The sequence below is a fragment of the Pipistrellus kuhlii genome, unplaced genomic scaffold (genome assembly GCF_014108245.1).
Source record: "Pipistrellus kuhlii isolate mPipKuh1 unplaced genomic scaffold, mPipKuh1.p scaffold_m20_p_3, whole genome shotgun sequence".
NCBI lineage: Eukaryota > Metazoa > Chordata > Mammalia > Chiroptera > Vespertilionidae > Pipistrellus > Pipistrellus kuhlii.
This window is the reverse complement of record NW_023425529.1, coordinates 166,280,197-166,295,653: the sequence shown is the minus strand read 5'-3', so window position 1 is coordinate 166,295,653 and position 15,457 is coordinate 166,280,197. Positions and strand designations below refer to the sequence as shown.

General features: G+C 33.6%; 1 protein-coding gene across 1 annotated transcript in view; it reads right to left on the bottom strand.

Annotated features, from left to right (window-relative positions):
• The window catches only part of LOC118729713 (disintegrin and metalloproteinase domain-containing protein 18), a 75,009-nt gene that overhangs the window by 17,398 nt on the left and 42,154 nt on the right, over positions 1-15,457 (bottom strand). Inside the window, exons 15-18 of the mRNA XM_045587783.1 lie at positions 14,901-15,006; positions 12,095-12,284; positions 10,095-10,175; positions 3,568-3,682 (exon numbers count right to left, since the gene is read on the bottom strand). Coding sequence (XP_045443739.1) covers positions 3,568-3,682; positions 10,095-10,175; positions 12,095-12,284; positions 14,901-15,006 — 492 coding nt within the window. The remainder of the gene's footprint in view (positions 1-3,567; positions 3,683-10,094; positions 10,176-12,094; positions 12,285-14,900; positions 15,007-15,457) is intronic.

Sequence of the window (15,457 nt, the reverse complement as noted above, 5' to 3'; positions counted from 1 at the left end):
TTGCTGCAGCTATTCAGTGTCTTTTTTCATTCTAGATGAACTTTTGGAGAGTTCATTCTAGGTCCATAAAATATACTGTTGGATTTTAACGGGGAGTGCATTGAATCTATAGATTGCTTTGGTTAGTATGGACATTTTAATGATGTTGATTCTACCAATCTATGAACATGGTACATTCTTCCTTCTGTTTATGTCTTCTTCTATCTCTTTTTTCAGTGTCCTGTAGTTGTCTAGGTACAAGTCTTTTACCTCACTATTGGTATATAGAAATACAACTTAACAAAAGGAAGACAAACAACACAATAAAAAATGGGCAATGGACTTAAATAGATACTTTTCAAAAGAAGACATAAAGAAGGCCAAGAGACAGCTGAAAACATGCTCAAAGTCACTAATCATCTGAGAGATGCAAATCAAAATGACAATGCAGTACCATCTCACACCTATCAGAATGGTTATAATCCACAAATCAACAAATGACAAGTGCTATTGAGGATGCAAAAAAAAAAAAAAAAAGGAAACCTCATGCACTGCTGGTGGGAATGCAGACTGGTGCAGGCACTATGGAGAACAGTATGGAGTGTCCTCAAACTACTGAAAATGGAACTCCCATTTGACCGAGTGATCCCACTTCTTATAATATAGCCCAAGAAATCAGAAACACCAATCAGAAAGGATATATGCACCCCTATGTTGATAGTGACACAACTTACCAAGCTAGGATTTGGAAACAGCCGAAGTGCCCATCAGCAGATGAGTGGATTAAAAATCAGTGGTACATCTACACAATAGAATACTATGCTGTGGTGAAATAAGAGGAATTCTTACCACTGCAACAGTGAAATAAACCAGTCAAAGAAAGATAAATATCACGTGATCTCATTTATGGAATTTAATGAACAACATAAACTGATGGACAAAAACAGATCTTGAGACAGAAAAGCATCGATCAGACTGTCAAACCTCAGAGGGAAGGTATGGAGGGTGGGGGTAGGTAGAGAGATCAACCAAAGGACTTGTATGCATGCATATAAGCCTAACCAATGGATACAGACATTGGGGGGTGGGAAGGGGAGGGCATGAGTGGGGGTGTGGTCGATTTCTGAATTCTCTATTCTATTCCATTGATCTATATATCTGTTCTAGTACCAGTACCAGGCAGTTTTGAGAACAATGGCTTTTATCGAATATTAATTGAGCAATGGAGGATTAAGGACGTATTTGTAATACCTTAGTCAATAAAGAAAAAAGAAAAAAATTGAAATATTATACAATTCCATTATTACTTATGAGTTAAATTTTTACTTAAGTATAATATCTTAGAAATGCAGGAGGCAAGTGTTCTGTAATCAGCCATGGAGGGCCTCTGGCTGGGTAGGGCAGTTGGGAGCCATGAGATCAGCTGGGGAGGGCAGTTATGGGGCATGAGGCTAACAGGGAAGGGCATTTGGGGGTGACCAGGCCAGCAGGAGGGGCAGTTGGGAGTGAGCAGACTGGCTGGGGGGACACTTTGGGGTGAGCAGGTAGAGTGGCTAGGGGTGATCAGGCAGCCAGGCAGATGAATGGCTAGGAGCTAGCAGTCCTGGATTGGGAGAGAGATGTTTGGCTGCCTAAGCCCAATCCCACAGGGACATCCCCTGGTAACTGGACATCCCCGAAGGGGTCCAAGATTGGAGGATGCAGGCTGTGGAAGGGACTCAAGGAGGTTGGCCAGCTGTGGAAGGTTGTCTGTGGGAGTGCACTGACCACCAAGGGGCTTCTCCTGCATTGAACGTCTTCCCCCTGGTGGTCAGTCAGTGTGTGTCAAAGTGACTGGTCGACCAGTTGTTCCAGTCATTCAGTTTTAACGGTCACTTAGGCTTTTATGTATATCGATATGACTAGATAAAACTTATCCCTAGACTGCAAGGTTGCTTCAACATATGTAAATGAATAAACATAATACACCACATTAATAGAATAAAAGATTAAAGTTACATCATCTTCTAAATAAAGGTAGAAAAAGCATTTGTCAAAATACAATATCATTTTATAATAAAAAGCATTGTAAGATTGGGGATTACTGCAGCATATCTCAACATAATGAAGGCCATATATGAGACACATACTGCTATTAAGATCTCTTCTCATCTTTTTATTTATTTACTTATTTTTTATATATATTTTTATTGATTTCAGATAGGAAGGGAGAGGGAGTGAGATAGAAACACCAATAATGAGAGAGAATCATTGATTGGCTGCGTCCTGCATGCCCCACGCTGGGGATGGAGCCCACAACCCAGGCATGTGCCCTTAACAGGAATTGAACTTGGGACCCTTCAGTTCACAGGCCAATGCTCTATCCACTGAGCCAAACCAACTAGGGTTCTGCCCACTTTTTAATTCATTATGTTTATGTTTTCTTGGTGTTGACTACTGTCTTTATAAATTTTAGATATTAACCCCTTATCAGATATATCATTGGCAAGTATGTTTTTCCATTCAGTATTTTGTCTTTTTGTTTGTTGACAGTTTCCTTTTTTGTGCAAAAACTTTAGTTTGATGTAATCCCATTTGTTTATTTTTCCTTTTGATTCCTATGAGTTAAATTAATTATAAACTAACAAAGGAAAACCAATTCTTGATGTCCCTACTGAGTTGGAAACATTATCAAATTCCCATTGCTTCCCACAGATATCATTGCATGATTCTTCCTCAGGTGAACCAACTGTAGTTAGTTAAAACTGGATTCATTATCTTATAATGTATCCATCCTCAGATTATTTTATGCAAACATGATATATCATCATTATACATTCTTTTCTATGTGCCAATTACAACAAGTTATGCTTTATTCATTGTGGCTCACAAATATTTGATATCATGTGGCAACTTATTTATCTTCAATATCATTATTTACTTCAGGTCTTTATAAGTAAGGCAATTGCATTACAAATAATTTATCTTAATTCAGACTCACATTATAACACCCATTTTCCACAGTGTTACATTAGTAGACTTTCTGAAATATGGATCTCAATTTTATTGCCTTACCAGATACTTAATAACAGGTTTGTGGAGGAAAGGTATTAATAAATAAATGAATGGTTGAGTCAATAAATAGTTTATGGCACTTGTGTTTATTCATGAGAAAAAGAGAAAGTATAAAATGTGATTTGGTATTTTTAAATAAATATATGTATTTATATTTTGCCAAATGTTATTTTCAAAATGTAATTCAGAATAAACATCATATGTTTTGGTAATAACTTACAATTTTTTATATTTTGGAATGCAAATCATTTGTGTGGTGCTTGTTCTTCCATATTTGAATTTATTTTGAATTTATATTATGATATTTATTGAACTTTAAGAGTACAATACTCTAACTAATTTTACTAAGATTATTAAAAGTCAGTGTCTCTGAAAAAATTCTCATCACAAATTTTGTTTGACAATAACTTAAAGCTACTCTTCATGATAACTTTTAATTACTCAGAAGATAATGAAAGATATGACTTGGTAGTACATTTCTTTATTTCATAAAAGAAAATTCTATTTTTGTTTCAAAGTTTAATTTTTACTCACCATATTTCTGAACATTTCCATCATCAATACTTCCTCCTGGTGAACCTATTTGAAATTCACAATATGGAGGCTGATAGCCAGGAAAGCAATGGCAATTGCCCAAATTATTACATATCTGAAATATAAAAACATATAATCACTATAAATTATGTTAGGCAGTATATATTATAATCATGTTAGTATAAGTGTATGCCTAAATTCAAAAGAGTAAAATCATTATTTTTTAAAGTTTATTGAGAATATATTCTATCCTATTCTTTTAACAAGGATACATTCTGAGAAATACATGGTTAAATTATTTCATCATTGTATAAACATCACAGAGTACATTTACATGATCATAGATGGTAGATAGCCTACTACACATCTAGGCTATATGGTATAGCCTACTGCTGTTAGTCTATAAGCCTATACAGCACATTAATGTGCAAAACTACACAAGATCAAATCAGGCTCAAGAGAAAATGATACAATCAAGAAATGTGATAAACACAAGATGCATAAGGCTGCTGCCAGTATGTATGGCATGCTGTTTTACAGCAAACATTTTTAATAAGTAGAAAGAGTACTCTCTAACATCATGATAAAAAGTATAGTGTAATAAATACATAATTCAGTAATGTAATTGTTTATTATGATTCTCAAGCATGTACTACATGTAATTGTGGTATACTTTTATACAACTATCAACATTAGACTTCTCTATACCAGCAACACTACAACATGTGAGTAATGCACTATGCTATGAAGCTCCCATGGCTAGACACCTGCAATGTCATGGGTAATAGTAATTTTTCAGCTCCATTTAATCTTATGGGACCACTGTCTCAGATGCTGTCATTGACAGAAATGTTGTTACGTGGTGCATGACTGTAATATGAAAAATAGGTTAGAAAAAGTAGTGACAATTTTAACAACATAACAGTGAATGGCATCACTACCTACATGATAGTATATTTCTGGCCTCTACATTTTGACTGTTTTTAATAACTACTTTGTCTTCCTGATCATTTTTTAAAATTATTTTTATTTATTTAACTGTAGTTGGTATATAATCTTATATTGGTTATATTAGCTTCAGATGTACAATAGAGTGATTCGACACATTTTTAAACCTTACAATGTGACTACCCCCCTAATTCCAGTAATCATCTGGTTCAACAAAATTATGTGCATGGCATTCACAGAAGAAAGCATATCATTGGGTGATGTTAGAATTTTTCACAAATATTATATCAATTTATTTTCAGAATACTTGCTTTCCCCACTTCCATATTTAATTTCTTTAATTTCTACACAAAATATTGCGATAATTAACATTAATTGACTTGACCACTTTAATTTCTTGTCCCAGCCCTTTTCAGAAATTCAACACTATTATGAAACCATGTGTTTTTCATTTTAAGTGAATATATTTTCCAAACTAAAATAGATGCTAAAACTTGTCAAATGAACTATAAAATAAAACTTCATGATAAGCTTGCATCACTAACAGTTTACATTCTGTGCAGTTTATATGTTATTTATGCTTTTGTTGGCCTATTGTTAATTTTCATTTTAAAGTAAAATTTTGTGAAAATAAAAAATTAAAGTACATAGAATTGAGTCTTCACTAACTTCCAGTCCCCACTACTAAGCATTTTCTGCATTTCATTCATATATATTCATATATAAACATTGATACCATATCCACAAACACATCAACACACATTTCACGCATTCATATGGTTTTTTGCCAAACTAATATCACTAATATTATACCATGAATCTATTTTCCTATCTTTCTGTATAGACATAGGACTTGCATATTTTTTAAAAAATAGACTCATAATATTAAATTGTAGATATTTAATATAATTCTACCGATTCTGTGTCCTGTCCATTTACAGTCATATTAATAAATTGTTTGTGTTTGAAGGTTATCCAAATTTTAAAACCTTTCTTCCTACATATAAAAAGTGACTTCAATAAAATGAGTTGGAATTACACCCAAAGTATTTTAAATATCCATACCTCTATCTTGGGATAGTTAGTACACTTATTATAAATCTTTTAATATAAAATTTTGAAATTAAGATTGTAATATGATTTACTTATTTTAATTATAATCCATAATTGTTTTCCCTCCCAGAATTAATTTGTAATTATAATATAGAGGTTTCTATCATTGTATTTTAACTAATTTACTGAAAGAAAAATGTGTTCAGCTAGAGCCGAAGCAATAATCAATAAATAATATCTTATAAATATTACTAGATAAAGAATTACTTGAAATATTAGACTGGATGTGAAAATTGACATTCTAATAGAAGAAATGAAAGAGAAACCACAAACCTTAGGTACTTGTAAGGTCAGCTACATTCTGCAGAAAGTAAGGGGAATTAAACTCCCATCACATTACTTACTCTCTGAAAGGACTGAAAGCAACAGTACAGTACAACAGAATTTACAAGTTGGGAGAAGGGACCTGAAATGTCATAATCCTATAACAAGAAGGGGGCAACTTTTGTAAGGTGGCAAACATATTTGCATTGTTGATATGCAACATCTCTAAATGTATAACCTCTCACATACATTTTCTTCCTACTTTTTGAAAAAATATTTCAGCTCCTCACCCTCCCATTAAATAGAAAAGCAATGTCATATTAGAAAGAACATATTTTCTAGAATAGCAAATCTCTGTGTATTATGATTTCATTTCTAACAATTTTTAGGCAGGGGGAAAGCTGCCCTTGGTGGTTTGGTTCAATGGATAGAGTGTTGGCCTGTGGACTGAAGGATCCTGGGTTCAATCCTGGTAAAAGGCATATGCCCGGGCTTATGAGCTTAATGCCCAGAAGGGGCCGTGCAGGAGGCAGCCTATCAATGATTCTTTCATCATTGATGCCTCTATCTTTCTCTCCCTCCCTCTCCCTTCCTCTCTGAAATCAATGAAAACATGTATATTTAAAAATAAGCTAATGCATAGAATCCTTCAGGGATCTCAAAGTCAAAGTAGCTACACAAAACACAAATTAGAAGTGAAAGGTGAACAGTATGGAAAAGTATAAAAATGGTCAAGACTTGAGTGTGTGTGTAGGATTAAATGCTTTTACATAAGTTTGGTATAAGGACAGAGGAATAAGGACAATAAAAAATGTTAGAATTTCAATGTAATTAGTTATAAAAAACAAAATAAAACAATAAACACAAAACAAAACAGTAATACCATAGAATTTCTTTTTTATTTGGGCAATGGAAAATAAAGAAATTTAATAGTAGTTCATTTAAAATGAAAGGAAATGTATAAAGGGGTAATGTAATAAATAAATAATAGGTGAAAAAATAAATAAATCATAATAAATCTAGACAACATAGATTTACATAGTTTAAACCATGGTAAAAATGAATGAGCTATTAAGCCATGAAAAGACATAAAGAAACCTTAGATGCAGATGATACCATAATGATAGGCACATGTAACTAAACAGTTATCCAAACTCAAAGAATATATAATATCAAAGGTGAACTGTAATATAAACTATGGACTTTAGGTGATTATGATGTGTCAATGTAGGACCATCAATTGCAACAAATGCAGCACTTGACTGCAGAATGTTGATAATAGGAAAAGCAATGCATGTGTGGGACCAAGAGATATATGGATATATGTAAAATCTCTGTTACTTTCCCCTCAATTTTTCTATGAACCTAAAGCTGCTCTAAAAAGTAATTTTTGTTTTTAATCCTTAACTGAGAATATTTTTTTCTCATTGATTTCCAAAGAGAATAGAAGAGAGAGAGAAACATTGATGTGAGACACACATCAATTGGTTGGCTTCTGCTTGCATTGAACCTGCACCCAAGCTACGTGCTCTTGACTGGGAATCAAACTCAGGGTCCTTTGGTCTAGGGGCAGACACTCTAACCACTCCTCAGTATTGTATTGAATTTTCAGCAGGGCTAAAAATATAATTTTGGTAATAAAAAAGGTAGTTTATGAATGAAAACTAAACAATATTTATTAACTGACAACATATCACACTTAATGAAATTTCTGAACAAGTACATGCTTATAAAATTGAACTGTAATCCTATATAATAAAAGCCTAGGTGGCGTCACACCCTCGTGTGATACCCTCACATGACATTGCCACAAGATGGCTGCCATAAGATGGCCGGCAAGGGAGGGCAGTTGGGGGCAATCGGGGCTGGCAGAGGAGAGCAGGGGGCAATCAGGCTGATAGGGGAAGGCAGTTGGGGGTGATCAGGCTGGCAGGGGAATAGTTAGGCATCAATCAGGCTGGCAGGGGAATGGATAGGGGCAATCAGGCAGGCAAGCAGGTGAGCAGTTAGGAGTCAGCAGTCCCGGATTGTGAGAGGGATGTCTGACTGCCAGTTTAGGCTCAATCCTGCAATCAGACATCCCCCAAAGGGTCCCAGATTGTAGAGGATGCAGGCTAGGCTGAGGGACACCCACCCCATTCACGAATTTCATGCACTGGGCCTTTACTTGTAAATAATAGAGTTGTTGAGATTCATTGAGATTTAAACGTTGCTTCCCCTAGATTCAGTTAAATTTTATTTGACATTTTCATTACTTTTAAATAGTTTTCTTTTTTAAAACATTTTAATTGTGAAATATAACATGTAGAAAAGTAAAAAAAATATAGAAATGTCTTATTTATTTCTTATATGTCCTATTTCACAGTAAAAATCTTTAACAAAAGAAAAAGTACATTAAAAATCTAATATAAAAATTGAGCTTAAATAATGATAAAGAAAAATGTATATCCTATAAAACAAAGTATCAATAATCTATAACTTTGTTTTGAGATCTTATAACAGATATTAAAGCTGAGGCTGACCACAGATCACTGAACAAAGGAAAGCAAAAGATAAGGCCAACAATTTTAACTATAGAAAAAAAACAAAACATAGCCCAGACAGTGTGGCTCCATGGTTGGGTATTTACCTATGAACTAGGACACATGTGTCAAACACAAGGCCTGCGGGCCAAATCCGTCCCCCCAGGCCTTGCAATGTGGCCCGCACTGTGCTGTCATCACTGCACTCCGCTGCGTTTCCATCACAATGACAGTTTATGACTGTTCAGTAAACCATTCGGCCCGCGATTTAGGCTGGATTTTAGATTTTGGCCCCTTCTCTGATTGAGTTCGACACCCCTAAACTAGGAGATCACAGTTAGATACCTGGTCAGGGCACATGCCCAGGTTGTGGGCTTGATCCCCAGTAGGGGCATGCAGGAAGAAGGCAGCTGATCAGTGATTCTCATAATTGATGTTTTTATCTCTCTCCCCCTTTTCCTTATTCTCAGAAATCAATAAAATGTTATGTTTTTGGTATATATATATATATATATATATATATATATATATATACCATTTATATATAATTCAACTTATAAGGCTCTGGAAATGACAAAAATTATAGGACAGAAGAATATATTAGTGGTTGTCAAGCACTGGGGGGGTGCAGGGAGGAAGAGTTAGTGTGACTATAAAGAGATAGAATTAGAATTTTGTAATGATGGTATAACTGTGTATCTGTATTGCAGTGGTTGTTATACATTCTACACATGTTATAACGGTCATGGAACTATGTGAATAAACTATACTCATGTTAATTTCATAGTTTTCAAATTGTACTACAATTATTGAAGATGTAACCATTGGGGTTACTAGGAGAAAGGTACATGACACATCTCTATACTTATATATTTGCAGTTTCCTGTGTATATTTAATTACCTCAAAATAAACAGCAAAAAGAAAAAAAAAAGATAACCAGTAAGATAAAAAACAACAACAACAACAAAACAACACACAAAGAATATAGATACCCTTTGTTAACAGCCCATAAAAAAAAAAAACTGAGAACAATATAGTGGCATTTTATATCTTCTAATTCGATCACTTTTAAATTTATAAGTTGAATATTGAAAAATTTGGTAAATATGGGATCATTCATATAATGTTGACTACATACAAAAGACCAAAATTATAAATTTTAATAAGTGAAAGTAAGATTAAGTATGAAATAATGACAAATTTGTATTACCAGACTAACATAGATAATGTTGAGAAAAAATAAAAAGTTTTGGCATGAAAATATATTTCCTACTAGAAACCTCTTCATAGAAAACAAACAAAAAATTCAACATGGCAACATGCTTTTTAAGTATACTCCCTGTAAAATATTATACAACCATAAATTTTAGTTATGAAGACTATGAGGATGAACAAAATATGTTAATATAAAATATGCATTTATTTGCATTAGGTAAGAATAGGTGTTTTTAATTTAAACATGATACTAATTTATAAGTTTAGAGTGCTTACAATAAATTCAATACACAATTGGTGTATAATTGGTTTAATAGTGTTTGGATTTTCTTAGCTTATTTTCTTTATGTAAGCTATAAAAATAATGTAGTCTTCCAATTCTCTCAAGTAGGATATATTTTTTACTTTGAATTATCCAGAAAAATAACATGCAGTTTAGTACTACAAAAAGAAAAGTCACTTACCCCATTCCCTTTGCATTTTGTTTTGGGATTACAGTTGTATCTCTTTGAATGAATTTCTCTGCAGGTTTTATTTTCACAATACTGAATAAAAAAAGTCCAAACATAGAATTGTGTAATCATTTGCAAATTTGATATAGAAAAAATTGTTATCTATGCATAACACATGCTCATGTTGAGATTTTTATTCCATATCTGGTTCTAGTACAATGATATTGGCATACCAATACTAAATTCTAAACAATATTAAACTTAAGAAAAAAATATGAGGGTGTTTGCTTTAACATAGCTTATGTAATGATGTAATATAATTTGGGTTTTGGCTTTTATAATTGTTAATGTTGTGTTATAAATAATTGGTTGGATTAATGTTAATGATTTGCTTCTCAAAAATTGGAAGAAAATGTATTAACTTTGTTTGGCTTTCAAACATGAATTAATATTTTGGATTATAAATTATCATGAATCTTTATTATAAGAGTTATCAGAGTCATCTGACAAGAATAATATTTTAACTTAATTTGTATCCATTCTAAAATCTTTGTTATAATAGTGGTTAATCCAGTGGTAATTAGCCATGTTGACATGTAACTCTTTGCCTCCTTTATTTATTTTTTTATTAATTATCCTATTAGTTTATTTTCTTTCGATTTTCCTAAAAATACACAGGGAATGAACACCAAGAAGTGGGATCTTTAGAGCCATGTTAGAACCTGCCTACAGAAATAAGTCAGTCAGAAAAAGTTAAGAACCATGTGATTTCACTCTTATGTGGGCTAAAAAATTAAAAGCAACTAATGAACAAACAAGAGAAACAAACAAAAACTCATAGACTGCCGAAACCGGTTTGGCTCAGTGGATAGAGTGTCAGCCTGCGGACTGAAGGGTCCCAAGTTCGATTTCGGTCAAGGGGGTGTGCAGGAGGCAGCCGGTCTATGTTTCTCTCTCATTGATGTTTCTAGCTCTCTATCTCTCTCCCTTCCTCTCTGTAAAAAAATCAATAAAATATATATTAAAACAAACAAACAAAAACTCATAGACTTCAGTATGGAGATTACTAGAGGGAAGTGGGGTGGGGCAGTAGCAAAGGTCAAAGGGGGTCAAATATATGGTGATGGAAGATGGTGTGCATCATAAATATGTACCGTTGAAACTTATACAATTTTATAAACCAGTGTCATCCCAATAAAAAATAAAAAAATAAACTGCTTACCACAGCAAACAAGTTTTCCAAGGGTTAGGATTGCTGAGCCCAGGTATAAGAATTGGCTAATTGATTCGCCATGTCAGTGTTTCATTTTATTTTTAATTCAGCAAGTGTTGAATGCCATTTACATGTAACATACTGACTTATAATTGCTTTAGATCTCAGAGCCATTATGTTTTCTGAAAAGTGTGCCCTCATACTTCCAGGCTAACTAATCCTCAGGACCATTTTTGTTCTCCCTTTATTTTATGCTCATATGTATGTATGGATAAATGTATACATAAGCTTGTATATCATGACTGTAACAATGCTTTCCCAGAACAGTCTTCTTGTTTACTTCTTCCAGTCCTCTCACATTTACATTTTGGTCAAACATATAAGAAGATGATTTAAGAAATATGAAAGCTCAATTATGTTGCTTTGTGAAGCAGGGAAATTTGAAAACTCAAAATTAGAATTTTATGATTTAAAACTGTTAGAATTCAAAGATCTAAAACAAAGTCATTTGTCAGTGCAATCTTATGCTTAAAACACATACATATAAATTAACCTGTCATCAGCCCTTATCTGGGGAAATATGTATGTTTCCCCAGATAAGGGCTGATGACAGGTTAACTGAACAAAAGTTATTGGACAACTGAGATTTAGTTTAATTACCTTTTCAATATCATATGGGAAATAAGTGATAGTACCAGGTTGAAATCCATTCAGTATAATCGTGATAGTCATCATTAAATATAGTATCAGATAATTATATACTTTATTAAAGCTAAAATATACAAACATGTTTTGTTACCATTTGTGTGCCACACACAGTACCATCAGCCACATAGCCATAATCTCTTGTATCTGATCTCATTGATAATCCAGTAGGGATGGATAAGCATAGATGCCCTTGAGTATATGAATAAACTGCATATTGAATATTATTTTTATAATTATTTTTCTGTGGCCAAACACAAGCTAATTTTCCACAGAGAACATCCCTAGAAATAAAAAGCAGAAAATTTCTCATAATTTCTTCTTTTAATGATATCAAGTATCAAATAAGTGTGATATTACATGGGCAGTAGCATAAATGTTATTTAATTGATGGTATAAAGCTAGGGGGGGAAAAGTCAAAATAACATCTTTGGTGTAAAACTTAATGCAATTTAACTAATTAGTTTTGTAAAGAATTGAAAAGTATACACAGCTCAAATGTATAGACATGATGCCATTTCCTATTTCAGAAATAAAATCTGTTGTCTAGCTTTCAGTTGTATCAGAGCAATCATCATATTTTATTACATTTTGGGGTGAAATTCATCACCTGTCCTCACTTTGCTGTAGATTGCCCAGTCTGGTCATTTGTTACTCAAGATTTTCTAAGAGTAGCCGATTGCCTTTATATACTCTTTGTATATCATTAGAGCCTCCTCTGATTATGATCTTTACTCAGGACAGCTCTGTAGTACAGACTTTTTATTTTTATCTAAAGATTATTCCAACATGTTGACACTTTCAATAGTTCTGTACTCCTCTCTTGAGAATTAAGAAATGTTTAAGTCTCCTTTATACCACAGCATACCAAAGGATGTCCCATAAACAGTTTATTTTGCAATTTATAATCTATCATTGGGTAGAACACTGGCTTCTCTAAGAGGCTTATAAAATTTCTAGTCTGTGGCTTGGAAATAATCTATGTTATTTCTTGCTCTTGTAATCACTCATCTCTATCACTCTCATCCTCAATGGAAACAACCATTTCTTAGGTACTGGAATGGTCTGCTGAACATTTCATGATTATTTTTCCAAAAGTCTCCCCTTAGGAAATTTATTCACTTAGGGAATTATTCATTTGTCTTAAAAGATCATTATGGGTTCTTTAATATAGCAGGAATTAGCTTAATGCCATCATTAAGTGAAGATTGAAATGAGGTCTAGTGCCAAAACCTAAATCTCTTTCCAAGCTTCTCTCCCTACGACATAAGTTTTCTAGTTTCTCATATCTAGATAGTTTAATTGTGGCTCCATTCTGTTTCTATAAATTACATCTTAAACCAGCTTTGCATGGCAAGTCTCTTTCTAGTATGGCCATGGGGTACACAAAACTCCAAAGTCCACGCACTCAAATTTTGCATTTGTGGTTGAATTCTTGGTACTGCTTTTTCTTTTCTGTAAAGGGATCACAATCATATAGATAAATAGATAAATTATGCTATTGACTTCCAGTCTCTTCTAGTGATTTTATTTCAGGAAAATCTTCAGCTCAGATGAAGTCCAAATAAGTCATGCTTGCTAAATTTTATTGTACCTTCCACCTTTCTTTTTCATTCTTTCATAGGTAATCTTAGACCAGGGCAGTAGACATGCCCCTCATCACCCAGGAGAGAGATGAAGTGTGGCTGGTTTACCACCATCTCCTGTCTCTGTTGGCATGCACTATAGTGTAGCAGATCTGCCTGATCACTGGTGTTTTGTATTGTTATCTATCAATAATACAGGTATGACTGATTAACCCTTGTCTTTTAGAGATTATACAGGGCCTCCTCATGAGATTTCCCCTCAGCAGCACTCACCTATGCTTCCTTCCTTCCTTCCTTCCTTCCTTCCTTCCTTCCTTCCTTCCTTCCTTCCTTCCTTCCTTCCTTCCTTCCTTCCCTCCTTCTTATTTTTTTTTTCTTTTCTCCTTCCCCACTTCCTTCTTTTTGTTCTTCTTTCTCTTCCTCTGATTGAATTTTACTCTCCTGACTCCTAGTTCATTAACTTTTCTTCTGCTTGATCAAGTCTTCTGTTGAACCTCTTTATTGAATATGAGGACTGATGCGTGAATTTGTGCATGGGTAAGGTTCTACTGGCTTGTCCTGATGGGAGCCAGGCTGGCCAGGGGGCGGGTGGTTGTCTGGCTGGCCCCACCCCTGATTGGGATGGGCGGGGAAATGGGGGCAGGGCTGGCTGGCCGCATCAGTGCACGTCATAGTGACTGGTAGTTCCATGTTCCAGTCAGTTGGCTTTTATATAGAGAGATTTCATTTTAGTTATTACATTACTAGCTTGGTCAACCTTCTATCTATTACTAGTTTGTGATTCTTTTATTTTTAATACTCCTGTGAAATTCAGAAAGTGTTGTTGTGGGATAGGCACTTTCTTTCTTAGATTTCATAATTCCTTTTATTCTATAGCTTATTCCAGAACTACATATTCAGCTATTCATAGGTATTTTAATATTGTATATGTCATAATGTGGAAACAAACAAACAAGCTATTGTTCACACAATCATATATTTTTAGTCAAAGCACTTGCTTTATGATCACTATCATGCATTGACTTAATAAAAATGCCATTTTAATTCTCAACATGTAATACCAATTCCTGTTTGTTTGTTTGTGTTTGGCAGTTTGCATCCACTTCCCTGATAATAAGCATCAACCCTCTTTTAATTTAAACCCATTAATTGAATTAAATAAGGGAAATAAAAAACTGAATTATATAGAAGGAAAATACATATAATATTATTTCAAAATATTTTCCTGCCATATGATTTACCTTCCATTTACTATTTGGTGTCTCTTGACAAGAAATACAGAATTTAATGAAACAAACATTTTTATATACATACTTTGGTTCACAAGGTAATGGTTGGGAATTTTTGAAACCACAGTTTCCAAATCTATCACGAAAAGAATTAATTTCTTCAAAACAGGCAAATGGAGCACCTTGAGCACCTTAAAATGCAAACACATTTGTTATTATTTTTAATCCAAATTAAAAATTTTGTTGATAAAAAACTAATAAATTGCTTATTGAATAATCAAAATATCACAATCTTAATTATACTTTCCTCCCTATATTTATCTTATCAATTGTTTTACCTAATAGAAAGCAAAGAGATTTTATCTATTGAAGTAAATTATATTGTTGTTAAAAACAATTTGCTTCTCCTCTCTGTGGTCATGCATACTACCTTGTCCAAAGGGTATCAGACATGATAATTTCTCTACTTAATGAAATGAGATATTTGAAACATGTCAGTTATGAGCAAAAACCTGTGGCACAGCACAATTGAAAGGGAACTTCCAACTCCCAGATTTTCCTCAAGAAAATCCTTTGTACTTCTTCCATTGTCATAGTACATACAAGATACAGTTTGTCTTCTACTTTGTAGGGGATGTCAAA